This window comes from Tursiops truncatus, chromosome 16, assembly GCF_011762595.2.
Source record: "Tursiops truncatus isolate mTurTru1 chromosome 16, mTurTru1.mat.Y, whole genome shotgun sequence".
Lineage (NCBI taxonomy): Eukaryota > Metazoa > Chordata > Mammalia > Artiodactyla > Delphinidae > Tursiops > Tursiops truncatus.
The window spans coordinates 62396043-62416487 of record NC_047049.1 but is presented as its reverse complement, the minus strand read 5'-3'; the positions used below and the strand labels follow the sequence as shown (position 1 = coordinate 62416487).

Sequence of the window (20445 nt, the reverse complement as noted above, 5' to 3'; positions counted from 1 at the left end):
TTCTCAAACTGAAACTCTATACCCATTAAACAATAACTCCTCACTTGCCTCTCTCCCAGCCCCTGGTAACCTTTATTTTACTCTCTGTCTCTATAAATTTGACTGTTCTGGGTACCTCATATAAGTAGAATCATAACAGTATTTGTTATTTTGTGACTGGCTTATTTCACTTAGCATAATGTTCTCAAGGCTCATCCACGTAGAATTTCCTTCCTTTTTAAAGCTGAGTGATATTTTATTGTATGTATACACACTATTTTTTTTTTTTTTTTTGCGGTACGCGGACCTCTCACTGTGTGGCCTCTCCCGTTGCGGAGCACAGGCTCCGGATGTGCAGGCTCAGTGGCCATGGCTTATGGGCCCAGCCGCTCCACGGCATGTGGGATCTTCCCGGACCGGGGCACGAACCCATGTCCCCTGCATCAGCAGGCGGACTCTCAACCACTGTGCCACCAGGGAAGCCCAGAAAAAACTTTTGACAAAATTCAACACCCATTTATGATAAAAACTCTCCAGAAAGTAGGCATAGAGGGATCTTACCTCAACATAATAAAGGCCACATATGACAAACCCACAGCAAACATTGTTCTCAGTGGTGAAAAATTGAAACCATTTCCACTAAGATTAGGAACAAGCCAAGGTTGCCCACTGTCACCTCTGTTATTCAACATAGTTTTGGAAGTTTTAGCCACAGCAATCAGAGAAGAAAAAGAAATAAAAGGAATCCAAATCAGAAAAGAAGTAAAGCTGTCACTGTCTGCAGATGACATGATACTATACATAGAGAATCCTAAAGATGCTACCAGAAAACTACTAGAGCTAATCAATGAATTTGGTAAAGTAGCAGGATACAAAATAATGCACAGAAATCTCTTGCATTCCTATACACTAATGATGAAAAATCTGAAAGAGAAATTAAGGAAACACTTCCATTTACCATTGCAACAAAAAGAATCAAATACCTAGGAATAAACCTACCTAAGGAGACAAAAGACCTGTATGCAGAAAACTATAAGACACTGATGAAAGAAATTAAAGATGATACAAACAGGGGCTTCCCTGGTGGCGCAGTGGTTGGGAGTCCGCCTGCCGATGCAGGGGACACGGGTTCGTGCCCCAGTCCTGGAAGATCCCACATGCTGTGGAGCGGCTAGGCCCATGGGCTGTGGCTGCTGAGCCTGCGCGTCTGGAGCCTGTGCTCTGCAGCGGGAGATGCCACAACAGTGAGAGGCCCATGTACCGCAAAAAAAAAAAAAAAAAGATGATACAAACAGATGGAGAGATATACCATGTTCTTGGATTGGAAGAATCAACATTGTGAAAATGACTATACTGCCCAAAGCAATCTGCAGATTCAATGCATTCCCTATCAAACTACCAATGGCATTTTTCACAGAACTAGAACAAAAACGTTCACAATTTGTAAGGAAACACAAAAGACCCCGAATAGCCAAAGCAATCTTGAGAAAGAAAAACGGAGCTGGAGGAATCAGGCTCCCTGACTTCACACTATACTACAAAGCTAAAGTGATCAAGACAGTATGATACTGGCACAAAAACAGAAATATAGATCAATGGAATAGGATAGAAAGCCCAGAGATAAACCCACACACATATGGTCACCTTATCTTTGATAAAGGAGGCAAGAATATACAATGGAGAAAAGACAGCCTCTTCAATAAGTGGTGCTGGGAAAACTGGGCAGCTACATGTAAAAGAATGAAATTAGAACACTTCCTAACACCATACACAAAAATAAACTCAAAATGGATTAAAGACCTAAATGTAAGGCCAGATGCTGTCAAACTCTTAGAGGAAAACATAGGCAGAACACTCTGTGACATAAATCACAGCAAGATCCTTTTTGACCCACCTCCTAGAGAAAGGGAAATGAAAACAAAAATAAACAAATGGGACCTAATGAAACTTAAAAGCTTTTAGACAGCAAAGGAAACCATAAACAAGATGAAAAGACAACCCTCAGAATGAGAGAAAATATTTGCCCATGAAGCAACTGACAAAGGATTAATCTCCCAAATTTATAAGCAGCTCAGGCAGCTCAATATTAAAAACACAACCCAATCCAAAAATGGGCAGAAGACCTAAATAGACATTTCTCCAAAGAAGATATACAGATTGCCAACAAACACATGAAAGGATGCTCAACATCATTAATCATTAGAGAAATGCAAATCAAAACTACAATGAGGTATCACCTCACACCAGTCAGAATGGCCATCATCAAAACATCTACAAACAATAAATGCTGGAGAGGGTGTGGAGAAAAGGGAACCCTCTTGCACTGTTGGTGGGAATGTAAATTGATACAGCCACTATGGAGAACAGTATGGAGGTTCCTTAAAAAAGTAGAAACAGAACTACCATACGACCAAGCAATCCCACTACTGGGCGTATACCCTGAGAAAACCGTAATTCAGAAAGAGTCATGTACCACAATGTTCACTGCAGCACCATTTACAATAGCCAGGACATGGAAGCAACCTACGTGACCATCGACAGATGAATGGATAAAGAAGGTGTGGCACATATATACAATGGAATATTACCCAGCCATAAGAAGTGAAGTCATACAGAGTGAAGTAAGACAGAGAAAAACAAACACCGTATGCTAACTCATATATATGGAATCTAAAAAAAAAAAAAAAAAAGTGGTTTTGAAGAACCTAGGGGCAGGACAGGAATAAAGACGCAGACGTAGAGAATGGACTTGAGGACATGGGGAGGGGGAAGGGTAAGCTGGGATGAAGTGAGAGTGGCATGGGCATATATACACTACCAAATGTAAAATAGATAGCTAGTGGGAAGCAGCTGCATAGCACAGGGAGATCAGCTTGGTGCTTTGTGACCACCTAGAGGGGTGGGATAGGGAGGATGGGAGGGAGACACAAGAGGGAGGAAATATGGGGATATATATATACATATAGCTGATTCACTTTGTTATAAAGCAGAAACTAACACACCATTGTGAAGCAATTATGCCCGAATAAAAATTAAGAAAAACAACAACAACTAGAAATAGAACTACCATGTGACCCAGCAATCCCACTACTGGGCATATACCCTGAGAAAACTATAATTCAGAAAGAGTCATGTACCACAGTGTTCATTGCAGCACTATTTACAGTAGCCAGGACATGGAAGCAACCTAAGTGTCCATCTACAGATGAATGTATAAAGAAGATGTGGCACATATATACAATGGAATATTACTCAGCCATAAAAAGAAACAAAGTTGAGTTATTTGTAGTGAGGTGGATGGACCTAGAGTCTGTCATACAGAGTGAAGTCAGTCGGACAGAGAAAAACAAATACTGTATGCTAACACATATATATGGAGTCTTAAAAAAGAAAAATTTCTGAAGAACCTAAGGGCAAGACAGTAATAAAGATGTGGATGTGGAGAGTGGACTTGAGGACACGGGGAGGGGGAGGGATGGGCTGGGACGAGGTGAGAAAGTGGCATGGACATATGTATACTACTAGATATAGAACGGATGGCTGGTGGGAAGAAGCTGCATAGCACAGGGAGATCAGCTTGGTGCTTTGTGACCACCTAGAGGGGTGGGATAGGTAGGGTAGGAGGGAGATGCAAGAGAGAGGGGGTATGGGGATATATGTATATATATATAGCTGATTCACTTTGTTATATAGCAGAAGCTAATGTACCATTGTAGAGCAATTATACTCCAATAAAGATATTGAAAAAAAAATTAATACACATGGGAAGGAGGAAGCTGTGTGCAGCTGTCCATGGTCCTGAATGATCCAGGGCACAGGTGCACCTCCTGACTCAGGACACTGGGCCTTCAGGCCTCTCTCCCAGCAGTTCTGACAGGTTCATGAAGACACAGCTAAGAAGGAGGGGAGATTAGTGGACAGCTGGGAGCAAAGCCATTGATGGCTGGGGAGAAAAAAGAGAGACTTAAAAATTGAAGTAGAGTTGATTTACAATATTATATTAGTTTCAGGTATACAACATAGTAATTTAATATTTTTATAGCTTATACTCCATACAAGGTTATTACAAAATATTGACTATATTCTCTGTGCTGTACATTACATCCTTGTAACTTATTTATTTTATACCTAGTAGTTTATACCTCTTAATCCCTTTCACCTATTTTGCCCCTCTCCTCACCCTTCTGGTAACCACTAGTTCCCAAAAGAGAGACTTAGGTGTGGTACATATATACAATGGAATATTATTCAGCCATAAAAAAGAATTAAATTGGGTCATTTGCAGAGATGTGGATAGACCTGGAGACTGTCATACAGAGTGAAGTAAGTAGAAAGAGAAAAACAAGTATCGTACATTAACGCATATATATGGAATCTAGAATGAACTGGTTTGCAAGGCAGAAATAGAGACACAGATGTAGATAACAAATGTATGGACACCAAGGAGGGGAAGTGGTGGAGGGGGATGAACTGGGACATTGGGATTGATATATACACTAATATGTATAAAATAGCTAACTAATAAGAACCTGCTGTATTAAAAAAATAAAATTCAAAAAAAAATTAGAAATACTTTTTCTCGGTATTATAAAAATTATACAGGCTAATTTTAGGAAAATTAGAAAATATAGGCAAACAAAAAGGAGAGACTAAAAGGTACCAGTAATCTTGTACACAGAGGGAACCACTGTCAACCCCCTGGTGTGTGCATTGTTCCAGGCCTTTTTCCAGATTTGAGTGTGTGTGAGTTTTAAAATAATAATAGAATAATTCACCATCTATATTTGTTTAATGTGAGTTCACTTAACAGTGTATGGTGAGCATCTTTCTCTAACATCTAACGTCTCTTAAAGCATTATGTTTTTATGGTTGTAGAGCATTTCCTATATTGATGTACAAGATGATAGATCCATATTGTTGGAATGACAGGATGCCTCTAGTTTTTCCTGTGAAACAATGCTTTGATTAACATTTTGCAGCTTTATCACAAAGATGTGATTGATTGGGTAAATTAGAACTGGCCTTTGTTCTGTGCAGTCATGGCCAGGGAACATGTGTTGACCCTTGATAAATATGAATTGCTGCAATTATTCCTCAGCAGTAGACCTTGTCTGAGCATCACGCTCTGTGGCACCTCTGGGCCCAGTGTTAGGGCTACAGATGGAAGCACAGTCAAAAGCATTTGACTACCCGTCAGCTATAGTGCCTTGCATCTATTTGATGCTGAGATTGTGTAGTGGTCCCAGCAAACTATTGCGCAAATGAATTTGCCCTCCTTTCTTACAGGGAACACTCATTGAGTGGACCAAAGGCTTCAAGGCTACTGACTGTGAAGGGGAAGATGTGGTGGACATGCTCAGGGAAGCCATCAAGAGGAGAAATGTACGTTATGGTGTTAAGGCTCATGCCTGACCTTGCCCCTTCCCCGAGGCCCCTCTGCTCTGTCATCCTATACCCAGCCCTGTGACTCTGGCCTCTGCCCACATCAGGCTGATGTGCCCCTCCTGAGCCTGTTTGGCTTGCACATCCTACTTATAGTAGAGCTGCTTCCTTTGCAGGAGTTTGACCTGGACATAGTCGCAGTTGTGAATGACACAGTGGGGACCATGATGACCTGTGGCTATGAAGATCGTAATTGTGAGGTTGGCCTGATTGCAGGTAAGTGATCAGGCATGTCCTATTGGCCTACTCCCATCTGATCTTTTAGAGGTTCCCTTTTAACATAGTGAAGGGCAGGGGGCCATTGTTCCATTACATAGAGGTTCTGAAGCCAGCTTTCTCCAAAGTAGAGACAGAGTTAAGGTTGGGATTCCAGGTCTCCTAATTCTCAAGTCTTTACTTAACATCTTTTTCCCTAAGGGTCCTAAGCCAAGGTTTTCTTTTCTGTTGAGGAAGGAGAATAACGTAGAAAGAGGGGACTTTCAAATTAGTGCCTTGGGGCAGATTATTCTGGGAGGAAGGAGACCCCAGTTGGATCAGGTTGGCACGGGGCTGAGGGAGCTAGATTTTCATGTTGGCTCCAACGTGCACCTCCTCTGTTCTCTGACCTCTTCTGGCTGTCAGGATGCACAGGATGGAGAAGAGTTGGAAAGAAACCTAGGAGAGAAGAAGGGAGTGGCCTGAGGTATGATATAGGCCTTTTAAGGGTCTTTTGGAAAAGTCTGGCAGTGTTTAAGTGCAAGGGTCGATTCCAGGGGGATACTCTAACAGGTGAGGGGACAGGTGGTATTTGAACAGGTGGAGACAGGGGTGATGGGCATTCTCAGTGACAGGCATGGGTTAAGTAATCACAGAATCTGGGAAAGTTGTTCCAGCTGGTTGTCTGGGCTTCCTGCGTTTAAGTAGTACATAGAACAGGAGATGGGGATATATTGAGATGTCTTCAATGCCAACTAAGAGGTTTCATCTCACTCCAACACTTACCTACTTTGTGACCTTGGGCAGGTTGCTTATTCTGTCTGGACTTGAGTTTCCTCATCTGTGGGAAGGGATGGGCTAGATCTAGGAGGACAAAGAGGTAAGATTTGTTTGATTGATGATAATAGTTGCCTGGACTGTTGTGTTGAGAATAGTTCTGAGACCAGGTCATGGACAAAGGAGAAGAGGGTGGCTTTCAGATGCCAGGTGTCTACTTATCCAAGACCAGGTATTCCTCATGGTCCCTTCCAGCTCTGACTGCTAATTCTGTGACTGCTTGGAGCTTACTTGGTGTGCCTGTGGCTTATCAATAATCATGAGGAGAAGGAGGAGGAGGATAATGATATCACAGGTACCAATTCTATGTGGAGGAAACTTACGAACATCGTCTCATTTTTTTTTTCTTTATAACAAATCTATAAAGCAGGTATTATTTCCTTTTTACAGATGAAGTAATTGGCTCTCTGAAAGATGAGATGCTTGTCTAGGGTCACCCAGCTATGAGTGTAAAGCTAGAGTCCACACCCAGTTGTATCTGACTCCAAACCTAAATTCCTATCTACTGTACCCTGCTGGCTCTTTAAGACGTAGTGGTGTCTTTTGAAGACTAAAGTCCTATCTTGACCTTTTAGGAACAGGCAGCAACATGTGCTACATGGAGGAGATGAGGAACATTGAACTGGTGGAAGGGGATGAAGGGAAGATGTGCATAAACACAGAGTGGGGAGGATTTGGAGATAATGGCTGCCTAGATGACATCCGGACCCAGTACGACAAGGAGGTGGACGAGGGGTCCTTGAATCCTGGCAAACAGAGGTGAGGAGGGCAGATGTGTGCATTTATGCAGGTTGTGCAGTGTACGACTTCAGCAGATCTAAGGGGGCGCCATTTTCATGTTACAGACACCATAGTTTGTATATTTATGACAACTCTCCATCAGATGTTAGTGAAATGTCTTATTTGAACGAAAGCATAAAGTTATGACAAGTTTCCAACAAAGAGAAAGAAGGTGAGCCTCTTTCTAATTACCACAATGTACCATAAGGTCTAGTGGTGGCTTTGGAAGTGAGGCAGAGGTTGTCAAAAAGTCCATTCACTGTGGACTGGGTGTCCCAGAGGTGGGACATGGTGACTTACTGGGCCCTCTCAAGATGGGCTTCTAGTAGGTCCAGTTTAGAGGTCAACATCCTTAGTCTTTCAAGAGCAGGCTGCCAGGTTGGTGATCTCTGTTATTCTGGGGGTGGGGAAGTGGCTGCAGGTGATGGGTGGGAGTCCTGGTTCTCAGCCATGACGTGTCCCAGCATGGGTCACAGTCACTTTGTGAGGTGTATTGCAATTGATAACCATACTAAAAATACTGAAAATAATGATGGTTTAAAAAAAACACAAAACAGAGTACATGTTCACTTGCATTCTCACATACCTTCTTGAATAGGAGAGAAAGGGGTAGACGGGGATAGAGCTAGCGTGTGGTGGATTGATCATTAGCCTGAGCCCATCCATTACGACAGGGATCGGCAAACTTTTTCTGTAAAGGACCAGATAGTAGATGTTTTACTGTCAGGCCATATGGTCTTTGTCACAACTAAACCCAGTGTCTTACTATATAATATAAGATGAAAATATACATTTATCCTGATGGATGATATCCAAGTGGAAAGTTTGAGCAGATAGGAAATGTAATGGGATGCCTGGGCCACAGGTGCCTCACTGACTGTTGAACTGAGAAAACTCAATAGGAAGAGGCTCGACAAGACCAAGACCAGCCCTGGTGGTCCCTCACCTTCCTTTGGCACTAGTCTTTGTAGGTGGGAGGCAGGTGAATTGTGGTCAGCCCAGCTGAACCAGGGACCAAAACACAAGGGACCTTAACAAAGGGCCTTACCTCTAAATCCCAAGTTGGGGCATCCAAGTTTTATGTCTGAATCCACTGGAAGCTCACAGTTTTGGAGTGAGAGTTTAAGGGAGTGATATACTTGAATTCACCTGCTGTCACCATTATTTGTCTAAGTGTCAGTTCTTTAGACGGATGAGGTCCTGAGCAGTTAAGAGAACACAAGTCCAGCACGTAAGTCTCAGGCACACTCAGATTTCCATGTGACCCTGCAGGCAGTGGCAGTCCAGCTCTGCATCATTGTTACTAATACTGTCACACATACCTGGGCAGCGTGCCTGATCAGTGCCTGTCGATTGCAAAGCTCCTTTTTCTCTTGCACCTTCCGCCTTGGAGCTCACAGCCTGATAGAAAGGGGGAAGGGAGCTAACATTTTGGACCACCCTTGGTGTGTGCATACAGTTTAAATGTGTTATCTCATGGAGCAAAAGCTCTAGTGGAACAGATTTCTTCAAATACAAAGCCAAGGAGAACTAGCTTTGGGGCCAGGAAAGGGACTCACTTTAGCTTGGTGTCTACTGTGCACCAGACGGTTGCCTCCCAACAGTCTTGTGGGGTCAGGGTTTTGCTCCCTGTTTTATAGATGATGGTTTAAAGTGCTTGCTCAGGTCATGCAACTAATGTGTGGCAGAGCTGGGACCTAGTTCTTGCTCAATATGTCTCCAAAACCTGGTCTTCCCACATCATACTGTCTCCTGCATGCACTTCTCTGGGCCTGCTGCCCACTCTGACCCACTGCAACCCAGGCAGCTGGTGGATGCCAATGGCATGCCTTCCACACTCTGACTTGTGATCCTTTCGGATCACACCACTCACCAGCACTGATTTTCCTGCTCTCGCCAACCTTATCCCTCTTCTCTAAACAGATACGAGAAAATGACCAGTGGGATGTACCTGGGGGAGATTGTGCGGCAGATCCTGATTGACTTGACCAAGCAGGGTCTTCTCTTCAGAGGGCGGATTTCAGAGCGTCTCCGGACCAGGGGCATCTTTGAAACCAAGTTCTTGTCTCAGATTGAAAGGTGACTCGTGATCAATTTCACCTGCTTGGCTTGATGTGACAGGCCCTATGTTGGATGTGCCGCTGTCACACCAGGTTCCGGCAGATTTGAAATTTAAAAATAAAAAGAATAAGGGCCTGGCTGGGCATAGGGTTGCCTCCTGGGGTTGCTCTCTCTCTCCAGCTGTATGAGGACCACAGCACCCAGCTGAGGGTCCAGCAGCCTGTCTGGGCCCCGAGGTTCCTAAATGGTTGCACAGGAGTTAACTTAGGCTAAAAAATGATCCTCTTTTGATCCTGAAAAGATGATGTGCTCACACTTTATTCTTTAAAGATGATGGGACTTCCTGGGGGTGGCAGACCTTCTTGAGTCTCAGCTTCTAAGGCATCCTGCTCCAATCTTACCATTGCTTGGATCATTTTCTTCTCCCTCCCGCTTGAGCATCTAGGGATGGGGGCCTGTGAGCCCCGCGGAGCGGGTTCTAGGACCCCAGGAATAGGTCCTGACGTCCTGCTCTGCTTGCCTGCAGCGATCGGCTGGCCCTCCTCCAGGTCAGGAAGATCCTGCAGCAGCTTGGCCTGGACAGCACGTGTGAGGACAGCATCGTGGTGAAGGAGGTGTGCGGAGCTGTGTCCCGGCGGGCGGCCGAGCTCTACGGTGCCGGCCTGGCCGCCGTCGTGGAGAAGAGGAGGGAAGACCAGGGGTTTGAGCACCTGAAGATCACCGTGGGTGTGGATGGCACCCTGTACAAGCTGCACCCGCAGTGAGTGCTCCAGAGAGGCAGGGGTGGGGCTGCTGAGGCTGAGTGTGGACCCTGGGGAATCTGACAGACAAAGTGCAGGCCCTGGGGGCTCTGCTTCCTAGTGCTGTGATGTGGGGTGTTCACCACCCTCTCTGAACCCCAGGCTCCTCATCTGTAACAGGCAGGCAGTAATAATCTCTGCCTCCTAGGCCTGCATCAGGGTTGAGTGAGTTCCTACATGAAAAGTGCTCTACACAGTGCTCAGTAAATACAAGTGATTATTATTAACACAGTCTCACCTGACCTCACAGGGAGCAATGAGAACTGACTATTTTGCACAGTACAGAGCATGTGACAAGTATGAGCTCAGAGTCAGGAGGCAGAAGGATTAAGAGTGAGTTTGAATCCTGGCTTCACCACTTAGAAGCTGGGGGGCCCAGGGCCAGTTTCTTACCCCCTTTGACCCTAATTCTTTATCTCTAAAATGGTGACAAAAATCATACCTACCCCATAGGCTGTCAGGAGAATTAAGTCAAATAGTGTCTGTAGACTACGTGGCACATCGAAAAGATGGCAGTGAAAGCTTTTATTTTTATTTAATGTTTTATATTTTGTTTTGGGGATGAAGCTAATAAAAGCTTATAGAAATTTCCAATCCTGCTGAAATGTATACATGAGCATATTATTACTGTAATCCTTGATTCTTAGCCCTTCCTATGATGCTGACTAATTATCCAGAATAACTGACTAATATCTTTTCTTCATTTTCCCCTTGGGGGTCATATTTTTGGTGTGGTTCCTACAAGCCTCTTCCTTTGAACCAAGACCTGACCAAGAGACAGAAACCACATGACCATTTCAATAGGTGCAGACAAAGCAGTTGATAAAATCTAGCACCTTTCATGATAAGAGCACTCAACGAACTAGGAATAAAGGAGCTTCTTTAATCTGATAAAAGCATCTATGAAAAACCCACAGCTGACATCATACTTAGGGGCGAGACACTGGATGCTTTTCCCTTAAAATTAGGATGAAGACAAGGATGTCCACTCTTGCCACTGCTGTTCAACATTGTACTGCTTCTAGCACTGCCTCCAGATGGTTGTGTGGTTTTGCCTCTCAGTCAAGTTTTGATTCAAGGGAGAGGCTTATAGGAACCAGACCAAAAATGTGTGACCTCAAGCAGAAAATCAAGGGTGAGTCTACACAAGGCAGTTAGGCAAGAAAAAGAAATAAAAGACATCTATATTGGAAAGGCAAAACTAAAACTGTCTTTGCAGATGACATGATTTTGTATATAGAAATCCTAAGGAATCCACAAAAAGCTATTGGAAGGAGCTGAGAAACAAATTCAGCAAGGTTTCAGGATGCAAGATCAGTGTACAAAAATCATTTGCATTTCTTTGCATTAACAATGAATAATCTGAAAATGAAATTAAGAAAATAGCATCAAAAAGAATAAAATACTTAGTAGTAAATTTAATAAAAGAAGTGTAAGGCTTGTACATTGAAAACTACAAAACATTGTTCAAATAAAGAAAACCTAAATAAATGGAAAAACATCCCATGCTAGTGGATTGTGAAACTTAAGATTGTAAAGAGAGCAACTTCCCAAATCTTTTGTTTCTAATTGAAGTATAATTGACATGCAATATTATATTAGTTTGAGGTATACAACATAGTTATTTGACATTTATGTGATCACCACAACGTCTAGTAACCATCTGTCACTGTATAAAGTTATAGCAATATTATTGACTATGTTCTCTATGCAGTATATTATCCCCCGACTTACTTATTTTATAACTGGAGGTTGGTGCCTCTTAATACCCTTCATCTATTTTGCCCAACCCTCTAGTCCCCTCCCTTGTGACAATCACCAGTAGTTTGTTCTCTGTATCTGTAACACTGTTTCTGTTTTGTTTGTTCATTTGTTTTGTTTTTTAGATTTCACATATAAATGAAATCATGTAATATTTGCCTTTCTCTGTCTGACTTATTTCACTTAGCATAATACCCTCTAGGTCCATCCATCTTTTTTGCAAATGGCAAGATTTCATTCTTTTTATTGGCTGAGTAATATTCCGTTGTGTATATATGTACCATATCTTCTTTATCCATTCACGTATTGATGGGCACTTGGGTTGCTTCCATATCTTGGCTATTGTAAATAATGCTGCCGTGAACATAGGAATGCATATATCTTTGCTAATTAGTGTTTTTGTTTCCTTTGGATGAATACCCAGGAGTGGAATTAGTGGATCATATGGTAGTTCTATTTTTAATTTTTTGAGAAGCCTCCATACTGTTTTCCATAATGGCTGCACCAATTTACATTCTCACCATCAACTGATGAATGGATAAGCAATCTATTTTCCATCTATGCAATGGAATATTATTCATAAAAAGGAAGAAGTACTGACACACGCTACAACTAAGTGCTGATGATGCTTCTCTTTTTCTTTCTTATAGCTTTTCTCGGATATTGCAGGAAACTGTGAAAGAACTAGCTCCTCGATGTGATGTGACATTCATGTTGTCAGAAGATGGGAGTGGAAAGGGAGCAGCTCTGATCACTGCTGTGGCCAAGAGGTTACAGCAGGCACGGAGGGAGAACTAGGAACCCCTTGGGGTTGGGCCGCATGTGCCTTGGATACTGACCAGCCTTTCCTCTGGCAGATGAGTTGGTCAGAGACCAGCAGGCAAGCTTCTGGCTGACTTCACCTTCTGGATAGCCAAAAGAGAACCCCAGGTTCTTGGGTACTCTTAGCATTTTGTTACTGGTTTTCAAGGGCATTAAATGACATCTCTGTTTGGCGTGTTTGGACCAAAGATGGGCCAACTTATAAAATCAAAGCATTGGGCCCAAGAGATCCCCTTTCAGCAAGTCTTTCAGTTGAGACCTGAGCTGTTAGTTCTCTATGGCTTTGGGTCCTGTGGCTGCTGGGCTTAGAAACAAATACACGATCTGCCCATGTGGCCTGGCTGGCTGAATTCCCCACTGGGATGCTTCAGCCATTGCTTGTAATAGATTGAGCCATCTACTTGTGGATGCACATTTGAGAGGGATTGGGGCTTAATCAACTGGAGATCGAATCTAACTTGTCATTAACTTGTCATGTTGACTTCAAGCGTGAAGAGAGAACAAAAACTTTGGAGTATTCAGCCCCAGGATGAAGAAGCGTTGATTGCCAGGGAGCCCTGTAGGAAACTTGTCATGCTTAAAGTGAGTTATATCAGCACCCTGTAGGATTTTGTTTCTCAGTAAACGTGTGTGATGGGGAGGGTGCTGTTTGGGGCACCTGTTATCATTTTACATGTGGTTTTTGTCACTGCTGATAATTGTTTTAAGGACTGTTAGGTATATGAAATCCAGTAAATGAATAAAAATATTTGATTTCCCAAGAATCTTTGCATGAGGTTTTAATATTTCATCTGGGAGGCTTGCTTGGTCACTTCACGCTCTGTTGGTGGAATAGAGTCAGAAGTTGCTGACAGCATCTCTCTAGTTCAAACTTCTTACCAACAGGGGAAAAATATATGGAATATCTTCCATAATAACTTTGACAGATTATCCGAATTTCATTTAAATGAATACTGGTTGGGCATTTACCACATGATTCTACAGCTATTGCTTTTTTTTTTTTTTTTTTTTTTTTTGCGGTACGCGGGCCTCTCACTGTTGTGGTCTCTCCCGCTGCGGAACACAGGCTCCGGACGCGCAGGCTCAGCGGCCATGGCTCACGGGCCCAGCCGCTCCACGGCATGTGGGATCTTCCCGGACCAGGGCATGAACCCATGTCCCCTGCATCGGCAGGTGGACTCTCAACCACTGCGCCGCCAGGGAAGCCCAGCTGTCGCTTTTGAACAGCTGGAGTTGACCAGAAGTCCTTTCACCCTCCAAACTAACCTATGCCTCTCTGGAACTTGGCCCCTCCCACATGCCCCATCAGTCTCCATTCTACCCTCCAGAACTAAGAGGAATTGGCCTGTTCCTGACCATTTTCCCAGTGGACATCCCCTCTCTCTTTCTCTTCATTTCATCACCTACCCCACACCTCTCTGCCCTTTATCTGAACCACCCATAACTTTCTACCTTGTCACAGAGTTATCTGTATGCATTTCTTATTTGGCCTGGTAGATTGTAAGATCTTTGTTAGATACGTTTTTGTTTTGCCCCAGTGAACTCAGTGCTGTGCCATTCTTATTAAATACTTACTGGATGGAGGCACGATTGAAATAAAGTGTTCCAAGAAATGTTTCTTAGAAAAAGTGGAGACCATTATCATGGGAAACAAACTGAAAAGAATAATATTCCAGATCATCCAGGTTGATTTACTCTGATTTATGTACTTATTCCTAGTGCTAATTGTCACCATGTGCTGAAGCAGGATGTTCAGACAGACAGAATGGAGGAGGCTGGAGGAGGGTAAGAGAGAGGCCAGCTGAGGCCGGGGACAGATGAGGGGGCTGAGGTTCCCTGGGAAATATTTTTTCATACATTTATGAAACAGGTATGGAGATACTGTTGTGGACAGGTTCTAGATTTACCAAAATGAACTTTTTTGTATTTTAGAGTTATACCTCTCTGCAGAGATGTTGTGTAGATTTGTTAAAATTATGTTTTTGTATTTTGAGGTTATGCTTCCTTGGGGAAATGTTTCACCTTAACAGATTTTGTCTTAGTCAACCCCAAACCTTGTTGTCCTTGTTATCTTTCCCCAGTTCTCCTCTTCCTCGGTAAGACACCCCCAGCTCCAAGTCCCGCTCTCTCCTGGTTCTGCTGCGGGGTCTCTCCCTTTGCCATCCTACCTGGATGGATGATCTGGCCCAGAGATTCAGGGAGTTGCACCACCACATTCTCCTACAACCTGGTCTTTCAGCACATGTTTGGTAGGTTCAAGGTCACCTGGCCTACTTGTTTTTCAGTTTTGGTCTCTTACAAGAAAGAGAAGCCCCAAGGTATCTATCCCAAGGTATGTAGGCAATCTTGTACATTGTGAGTAATTGATAGCATCATAGAATCCTAGAACCAGAACGGAACTGCAGAGAGGGCAGACATCCATTTTGCTGTGTTTGGACAGGCCAGCCCCTGAAACACCCGGGGCAATGGAGGGCTAACTTCTCCTCAAAGTTTACTAGGCAAGACCAGCAACCATGCAGCCAGGTAAACTGTCCTCGTGCAAATCCCACGGACATCCTCTTAGGAAGGGCTTCGTGATTATCTACATTTTCTACCCCTGTGGTGACTCTCTGCCAGTAACCTTTTGGCTGGAAAGAGCTGATGAATATAGATTTAAGAACTAGACTTTCCCCACGATTCTGACTCTCCAGAACAAATGACCTCATTCCCACTTGTCTGTCTTCAGACCTCTTGTTTCCTCTTCCTTCCATTAGCTGGAATGGGCACTCCATGAGAATAAGGACTTGGGTCTCAGTTTTCGTGTTCTCCCCAGAGCCTACCACAGTGGCTGGCATTGAGTAGCCATTGGACAATTCTCTAAATGAATGAATGAATAAATGCTAAAACAAGCATGTGAATGAATTATTGCTCTCCTTTGAATCACTCCATTCTTCTATCTCAGCCAGTGGCACTTGAGCCTTATACACAGTAGACACTCTATAAATGATAGTTCAACAAATGCTAAGCCCTGTTCTAGGCACTGAGGACCCAATGAAATGTAAGGTACCATTCCTGCTTTGTGAGAACTTGCAGGCTAACAGGGAAGGAAAGACATAAATATATGCTTTACGATATGGTAACCAGGAACAAGATGAACACACAATTCGTGACCATGTCCTGCATCCTTTAGATCGGGAACTCTCAATCTTTGTGTGTGTGCGCGCATGTATGTGTGCACACACATGTGTGTGCATGTGCACCATAAACCCCTTTGGCAATCTTATGAAACCTATGGATCCTTTCTCAGAATGTTTTTAAATGCATTAAATACCTAGGATTACAAAGGAAGTCAGTGGTAGTGAATTACAGTTATTAGAATATTAAAGTGGTAGTATGGTAATAGATGTGCTTATTTGTTAATGCCTTCTATGACAAGTTCCAGCAGGAACCTAATAACAATCATAATTTTCCTGATGAGTGTAAACAGTATTTTGAGACATTTGTAACAACAGCACGTATATGAAAACTTCCATGGTTCCCGCTGGAGACAAAGTTACAGGTGCTGCTAAAACTACTGTGGTTTGCTGCCCACATTCATAATGGATGGAGAGGCTAAATTTCAATTAGAGGTGATTGAAATAAAGTTGAAACTCTTTTCCAGAGAAGTTTATGAACTCCTTGCTTTGAGAGTCCCCCCTCCCCCCCCCCACCATGGGGCCCAGGTTAATCATCTCTGATCAAAATGTTCTAATAGAACTGGCACATTTAGGGATAGCATCTTAGATGGCAGAGAGGCAGTATGCTTGGATTCAGAAGAACTAGGTGTGCTATTTAACCTTCCTGAGCTTCAATTTCCTCATGTGCAAGAGGAGACTTTATAACAGCCTAACGTGGTTATGTGAACAATACAAGCTAAACTGTGGACATGTGGATAAGCTATGAGCCGTTTGTACACGTGTGAGGTGGTGTGTTAAGGTCGGTAGCCGTTGTTGGGGGCCCGTCTTATCATGGGTATGATCAACATTAAGGTCCCTGCAAGCCTATTGTCCGAACATATGGCTGGCTAATGACTGGCAACTGGGGGAAATGCATTTCTCACAACCCCTTCCTTCTACCTCTGACATCTTGATATTCCCTCTCTTGCCATTTCACAGTTGAAATTCCTGGTGAACCATATTTTATTAGAGAAAGGAGGAGACTTGGGAGAGGTTGGGTAATAACAGGGGAATCTGGTAGCTCATATCTGGGGTGAAATAGGAGAGATGATTAGAGTAGAAGAGTTGGATTCTTTTCTGGTCCAGCCAGGGAAAGAATGAAGCTGGGGAGAAAGTGAAAATACTAAAAAATCTTCCAGGTTTTGTTTTTGTTTTTCCTAATGAGAAGAAAAGAGATAGGGAGAAAGGTAGGTTATTGACAACTTGGAATCAGCATGGCTTGAGGGATTGACCTAAAGAACAGGGATGGACTAAGCACAAAGGACAGTTCCAGCGTCTACGATTCACATCATGGTCTATTTGTGGCCCAGTTCCTAACAAGTCACCTCTGTGGTAGCTAGCATGGTCTAAAGTGGCCTTTCACAAAATACGTTCACAGTTTAACTGGATGTTCCCAAGTTCACCAGTTCCTGGAGTCAGTCACCCTTTCCTTTAATACTTAAATAAGATGGCTTATTTCTCCATCCCACTTACTACAGAGAGGTCTCTCTCCCACCTTAGTATTTCAGCAATTCCTGGAGGGAATGCTTATATCTTCCCTTTACTCCTCTAATTCCTGTCTCCAGTTTGCTTCCCCCCATCTCAATTGATCCCACACTTCCTGCAGCTACTTCCTCTCTGTTTTGCCGGCTGTGTGGAACTGTCTCTTTTTGATTCCCCAAAACACCGTTAACTCAAGGCCAGTGGCAGGAACAGACTTAGCTAAAGGTTTGGGGATTGTGGAGGGGGACTACATCACACAATAGGAAACTATTTTAGTTTTTAATTTTTTTTTGGCCATGCCACGCGGCTTACGGGGATGTTAGTTCCCCAATCGGGCATTGAACCCGGGCCCTGGCAGTGAGAGCGCCAAGTCCTATCCACTGGACCACCAGGGAATTCCCAGGAAAAAAACTTAAATATGAAATACTAGATATCAAAGTTCTATGACCATCCCTGCCCCAGAGAACTTCTCACTGGCCATCTTTCTCCATAGGCTCTGCTGGCTACATGTTTTATGGATTCTTCCCACTTTCTCTGGAGACTTCTTTCTCCTCTTCTGTGAATTCTGGACTCCTCCATAAAATGAAAACTTCCTATAGTTTTATTTTACAGAGTAAGTGATTCTCCTGTGGTCTCAATCCACTCCTAGGGCAGCCCAAGGGACCACACCTTTACCAAACAAAAAGGCCTGTTGACGTGTTTGGATGAACACCTTTGAGAGAAATAGAAGGATTTTCTCTCTAAAAGGAATTATTCTGTTCTCTTAGAGTCAAGCTACAACGAGCGTTTTTCCTTGACATATAGTAAATTGCGTATATTTAAAGTGTATAATTTGATACAATTTGATGACATCATTACCACAATCGAGATAATGAACATTAACCACCAAAAGTTTCCTTGTGACCCTTTGTAATCCCTCCTTCCTGCCCCTCTCTTCCTCCTTCATACTTGTGTAACTACTGATTTGCTTTGTTTTTAATATAATTTCTTTTGCACTTTTTAGAATTTTATATAAATGGAAGCATACATTGGTACACTTTTTTGATCTAGCTTCTTTCACTCAGCATACTTATTTTGATACTCACTCATGCTGTTGCAAGTACGAAGTGTCCATTCCTTTTATTGCTGAGTATTCCATTGTGTTAATATACCACAGTTTGTTTATCCATTCACCTTTTCATGGGTATTTGGGTTGTTTCCAATAGCCAATAGTTTTTGGCTATTAAAAATAAAACAGCTATGAACATTGTATACATACAAGTCTTTATATGGATATATACTTTCATTTCTCTTGGGTAAATACCTCAGAATGGAAAAGCTAGATCATTTGGTTAAATTTTTAGGCAAAAGCCAAATTATTTTCCAAAGTAGTTGAACCATTTTGTTTCTTTAAGCTCCACTCATAAATGAAATCATATAGTATTTGTCATTGTCTGGCTTAGAATGTTGATTTCTTTAAAAGTACCTTAGTAGGTTGTCAGTCTCTTAGGACTGATGTTAAGAAAGAGCTGTTCTGGTAATTGTATTGATGTTGTATTGCATCTGTAGATCAGTTTGGGGAGAATGATCTCTTTAAACTGTTAATTCTTCCTAGTCATTAACATGGGATGTCTCTCTTTTGATTATGTCTTCCCTGATGTTTTCCAAAAAGCTTTGTAATTTCCTATATAGGTCTTGCACTTTTTTTTAATCTTAGGTTTATTTTTAGGTAGTTTGTAGTTTTGTTGTGATTATAAATTAAGTCCTTTAAAAATTTTTTTAGTTCCTGATTGTTTGGTTGCTGATGCAAAGAAATGCAATTGACTTTAAGAGTAAATTGCAAAGATCATGACCCTTTACCCCTAAAAAAGTCATCCTGTATTTATTGGGAACAACAACAATCTCTTACAAAACCACAGTGCAATTATCAAATTTAGCAATATCTTATTATTTCTAGTTATTTAGATTATTTTGAATTTTATGTATTGACAATCATATAATCCACAAATAATATCAGTTTTATTTCTTCTTTTCTACTCTTTTCACTTTTAATTTTCTTCTTGTCTTAATTTACGCCATCTAAATCATACAGTGCAATGTCGAAGTGAAGTGATGTTGGTGAGCATCTTTGTCTTATGCCTGATTTTTATAGGGTATACCCAAACATTTCCTCATTTAGCATAATTTTTGTGTATTTTCTTAGGAGTAACTTTTATCAGAGTAAATAAGTTCTCTTTCGATCATAGTTTGTGAAGACTTTCTTTTCCCATGATCAGGTATTGAAATTTATCAAATTATTTTACTATGTCTATTGATACATCTTAATTTTTTCTCAATTGCTTACAATAATGAGTACTATCTATTAGTTTAATAATATTAAACCATCCCTGCAGCCCTGAGATAGACCCGTCTTGGTCATGGTTCATTACTGTTTTTATAACTGTTAGATTTGATTTGCTAATATTTTATTTAGAACTTCTGCATCTTTATAAGTGGAATGAGCTTATAAACTTTCTTTTTTGTACTGTCATTGTCTTGTTTTTGTAGGGTTACACTAGCCTCATAGAATGAGTTTTTATTCTCTGGAAGAATTCATTGAAAGTTTTGTGGAACTCACCTATAAAACCATTTGGGCCTTTTATTTTCCTTGGGGTAAGATTTTTAATTACTGCTTCAATTTTTTGAATAATCAGATTATGCAAGCTTTCCATTTTTTCTTAATCAAGTTGGTAGATTGTATTTTTCCCAGAATTTGTCCATTTTGTCTTCTTTTTAAAATATATTTGCATACATTTTTTAGATTTCTATATAATTCATGTAACATAACATGCACCACCTTAAAGTATAAAATTCAGTGGTTTTTAGAGCGTTAACAAGTTGTGCAACCATCACCAGTATATAATCCCCGAACATTTTCATCATGCTAAAAACTCCATACCCATTAGCCGGTCACTCCCGTTTCTTCTAACCCCCAGCCCCTGGCAACAACTAATCAACTTTCTGACTCTATGGATTTGCCTGTTTTGAAATTTTCATGTCATGGAATCACACAATATGTGCCCTCTTGTGTCTGACTTCTCTCACTCAGCATAATGTTTTCAAGGTATTCATTC

General features: G+C 42.0%; 1 protein-coding gene and 1 long non-coding RNA gene across 11 annotated transcripts in view; one reads left to right on the top strand and one right to left on the bottom strand.

Moving 5' to 3' along the window:
• HKDC1 (hexokinase domain containing 1) overlaps window positions 1-19984 on the top strand; it is a 62585-nt gene extending 42601 nt beyond the window's left edge. For 7 of the 9 annotated variants that reach the window (XM_033841765.2, XM_073793517.1, XM_073793518.1 and 4 more), the window contains 6 exons: window positions 5266-5361; window positions 5538-5637; window positions 7029-7212; window positions 9157-9312; window positions 9821-10054; window positions 12506-13677. In XM_033841765.2, the coding sequence (XP_033697656.1) occupies window positions 5266-5361; window positions 5538-5637; window positions 7029-7212; window positions 9157-9312; window positions 9821-10054; window positions 12506-12653 (918 nt within the window). In that variant the 3' untranslated portion in view covers window positions 12654-13677. Of the gene's footprint in view, window positions 1-5265; window positions 5362-5537; window positions 5638-6042; window positions 6104-7028; window positions 7213-9156; window positions 9313-9820; window positions 10055-12505; window positions 13678-14396; window positions 14463-14758; window positions 14927-19879 lie in introns of those variants that run through there. The other 2 variants (XR_012326603.1, XM_073793520.1) reach the window with 2 other exon arrangements.
• LOC141276681 (uncharacterized) lies at window positions 5880-9272 on the bottom strand. Of its 2 annotated transcripts, XR_012326605.1 has the most exons (5): window positions 9185-9272; window positions 8556-8634; window positions 8282-8433; window positions 7820-7924; window positions 6149-6480 (listed from the first exon to the last, which is right to left on the bottom strand). It is a non-coding gene; the product is annotated as an uncharacterized lncRNA (long non-coding RNA). The 2 variants fall into 2 exon arrangements; XR_012326606.1 differs by lacking the exons at window positions 7820-7924; window positions 8556-8634; window positions 9185-9272 and adding an exon at window positions 5880-6075 and having other exon boundaries at window positions 6403-6480; window positions 8282-8331.
• Window positions 19985-20445: the final 461 nt, after the last annotated feature.